This window comes from Mandrillus leucophaeus, unplaced genomic scaffold (assembly GCF_000951045.1).
Source record: "Mandrillus leucophaeus isolate KB7577 unplaced genomic scaffold, Mleu.le_1.0 Scaffold1647, whole genome shotgun sequence".
Lineage (NCBI taxonomy): Eukaryota > Metazoa > Chordata > Mammalia > Primates > Cercopithecidae > Mandrillus > Mandrillus leucophaeus.
In genome coordinates, this window is record NW_012101640.1 from 353,629 (window position 1) to 357,093 (window position 3,465).

Consider the following 3,465-nt stretch of genomic DNA (forward strand, 5'->3'; position numbering starts at 1 on the left):
GCCTTTATGGTGTCCCCCTGAAACCTGGAAAGGCACAGGTTCCTCTGGCCACTGCTTACAGCACTTGAGCCTTCTCAGAAGGCATGGCCAGCTGGCCCTGCAGACTTGATCCTCCATAAAGTAATTTTGCTTCCCTAAACATTCCTCATTCTTTTTTTTTTTTTTTCCATCAATTGAGATAGAGATAAAATTCATGGACTTTGGATCCACACAGATTCATTTTGAGTCTTTGCTCCTCCGTAACTACTGGATGTTAGGCATGTGAGATGACATTAGACATGAGGCTTAAACTACCTTAACCCCAGTTTCTTGATCTGTAACATCTGAGTAACAATAATACCAACATTTTAGGGTACTTGTGAAGGTTAAATAAGATGCACCTGTAACTTCAGCTTAGTGCCACTCTTGAAAAGCCACAGTAAATAAATATTTACTGCATGAATTAATGAATGGATGAATGACAGAATAAGTGAGTGAGTTAAACCTATGAGACAACAGCCACTTCAAATTACAATGGAGGATAGTTCCCATTGTTTATTTGACACATAATGGGAAGAACTCCGATTTGGGGCAGAGCCAAAACAGACTTGTCTTCTTTCTATATAGGAACCAAGAATTTAAGACCAATTGGGGAAAAATGAATATTAATGGCAAGTGGTGATTTAAACAAATAAATTCCAAAAAATTACAGTTACCACATCTGTCCAACAGAGGGTGAGATTTTCATCCCCCATTTTGCTCAGAGAGCAAGGAACTGCTGAACATTTATCAATGCTGGTAATTTCTTTGGGCAAGGTATATGTAAAGAGTAGGCTCTGTATCTTATTCACTGAGGACCAGAGGAAAGGAAATTGATTTTGATTGCATTCAAAAATTTATTTTCAAGGAAAGAATGCACTTCCTCGATGTAGTCCTTGATGGTTAATTACGGGGATGGATTCTTGCCTTTGACTGTGGCATCTTGGTTGCTTAAAAACATAAATGTCATTTTCTCAGATGACTCGACCATGCATTTATTCACATGGGGTTCCATTAAATGGTTTCCGGATGGCTGTAGCCTCTGACGTTGTGATTTTATTTTATTTTTATTTTAAAGATGAGGTCTCACTCTGTCACCCAAGCTAGAGTGCAGTGGGAACTGATACTGCGATTTTAGTGTGTGTCCATTTCCGTAGCAGTCTTCATTAGGCTGGTGAGATTTGTAGCAAATTCAGTTAGAAGTAGAGCAGATTGTTATTCGAAGTTGATTTGTTTCTTCACTCATTCATGGATTCATTCATTCAGAACTCACTGAACTCTTGCTGTTTGTCACACATTGCCTTCCTCGGCCAGACAGTTCTTGGGAGAAAGATAGTTCATCACAAATTTTTAAATTTACTTTTGATTTGATTTTATTTAAAACTCTTACCTTAAATTAGCATAATTACCTAAGTTGCTCAGAAAGAGAATGTTCTTGTGACATTAATGGAAAATCTAGGACTAGTCATAAAAAATACTTGAGAGAAAGCCCACAATTGATAGATGAACTGACAGATTTCTGAAGGAGAAAAAGGAGACTCATCTCTTCTCATTTGTGGTTTCAAATTGATAGTATCAGAAGTTGCAAATTGGCCATAACAATGGCTTGAAGAGACATTCCATTCTCTAATGTCTGATAAATACCACACTAATGATCACATGAGATAATGGACAGAAAAGTGCTCTGAATGAATTTAAAGTGCGGTACAAGTTGAAGGTATAATTATTATCATATTTATAATTGACGTTTCAGATATGGTATGTTTTTATTGTCCTCTAATATGTTATAAGTCAAGCTGTTATGAAATCTGAGCTGGTTGTTAGCTCTTCTCTTAGGGGGTTACAATTGTCAAATGTACAGTCTTAAACACAAGTCAGATCTATGACTCCCCTCACGAGCTTGTTTTGGAAGTCTGAATGAGGTACTAACCAGAAAATGGATGTGATGTGCTCTTTGTCTGACTCTGTGTGACTATGTTATCTATGCAGTCCTGGCATATGCATTTCCTGACTTTCGGTTTTATGCAGTATATTGCCTATGGTTTTCAAACCAAAATAACACTACCCCATAGTGGGTAAAACAAAGTGTGTCAAATCTTTTCATTGTCACAATGACAGGTGTTGCTACCAGAATTTATTGTTTGGGGACTGGAGAAGAGAACTGTTCTACACAATAAAAAATTGTTGAGAAACATGTTATCTGACTCATCTTACCTCCAGCTTATTATGTTTTTGAAGTTAGGGTTGCCAGATAAAACATAAGTATACAAATGCAATACTTGAGACATACTTCTACTACAACCTTCTTTGATATTTATCTGAAACTCAAGTTTAACTGAGCATCCTGTGTTTTCTTTGTTAAATATAGCAGTGCTACTTCAAGGACCCCAGTTCATGTTCAAATGTGAAATCTTGACAATTCCAGAGCAGCTACAATGTGGTGTGAGCATGACACATTATACAAAAAAGACTCGGAGATCTACCTGGACTTCTTATTCACAAGTCTTACATCTATTTTTTTCCAGAAACTGTACTCATGAGCTCCAGCTAAAAAAAGAAACACCCCAGCAGAGGGTGGGAGTGAGGATGCAGGTCAAAGTCTGCCTGAATTTAAGTCCAAAGTCTGCATTGCAGGCCTTCCACAGTTGACCGTGCCAGGCATCTGGGCAGGTGTTGAGCCCACACATAGGACTGTGATATATATGGCTTGCTCAGGGGAACTTGCAGTATAACAAGGGAGACAGACCCATGAATGATGAACTCTAATGCAGTAGCATCCACCCTGAAGAGTAGTGCAAGCGAAGTTCTGTGGTGCACTAGAGACCTAATGTACAGCATAATGACTATGGCCAATAATACTGTATTATATGCCAGGAATTTTCTAAGAGATGATTTCAGGTGCTCCCATAACAATGAAAAATTGTAGAAGGATATGGCTATATTAGTTTGCTTAATTGTGGTAATCATTTCACTAAGTATATGTATATCAAAACATACTGTACACCTTAAATGCATATAATTTTTATAACAAAAATAGAATAAAAAATATAAAAAGTACAATGAGGCATGGAGAAGGGGGTGTTGATCAAGTCTGCTCCTAGTGGAAAAAGATTCAGCCTGGCAAAGACTTCTTTCTAACCTTCTAAAACCCTTAGTTCTTAAACTCATGGCAGAAAACACTCTACCACTATGTCTTTCAAATACAAAGCTTTCAATAGATACTTGTAACTTGAACAGATGATGCAGTGCTGGTAAATAGTACAAATGTGACCCAAGATATCTGTTTATCTAGCCCATAGGCACATTACTAAACCTATGGTTTCTCCCATATTTTAATACGTTTCCACCATCACAATCTCAAGTGACCGCAGCCTGTTTTGTATTATAGAGCAATCTAGAAATTTGTCCACAAAAAGAACGAGGATTTGAGACTCTCATATATATATA

General features: G+C 37.4%; 1 protein-coding gene across 1 annotated transcript in view; it reads left to right on the forward strand.

The window, feature by feature from the left end:
• The window catches only part of LOC105536883 (LIM domain-binding protein 2-like), a 163,576-nt gene that overhangs the window by 151,893 nt on the left and 8,218 nt on the right, over positions 1-3,465 (forward strand). Inside the window, exon 3 of the mRNA XM_011976369.1 lies at positions 607-657. Coding sequence (XP_011831759.1) covers positions 607-641 — 35 coding nt within the window. The 3' untranslated portion in view covers positions 642-657. The remainder of the gene's footprint in view (positions 1-606; positions 658-3,465) is intronic.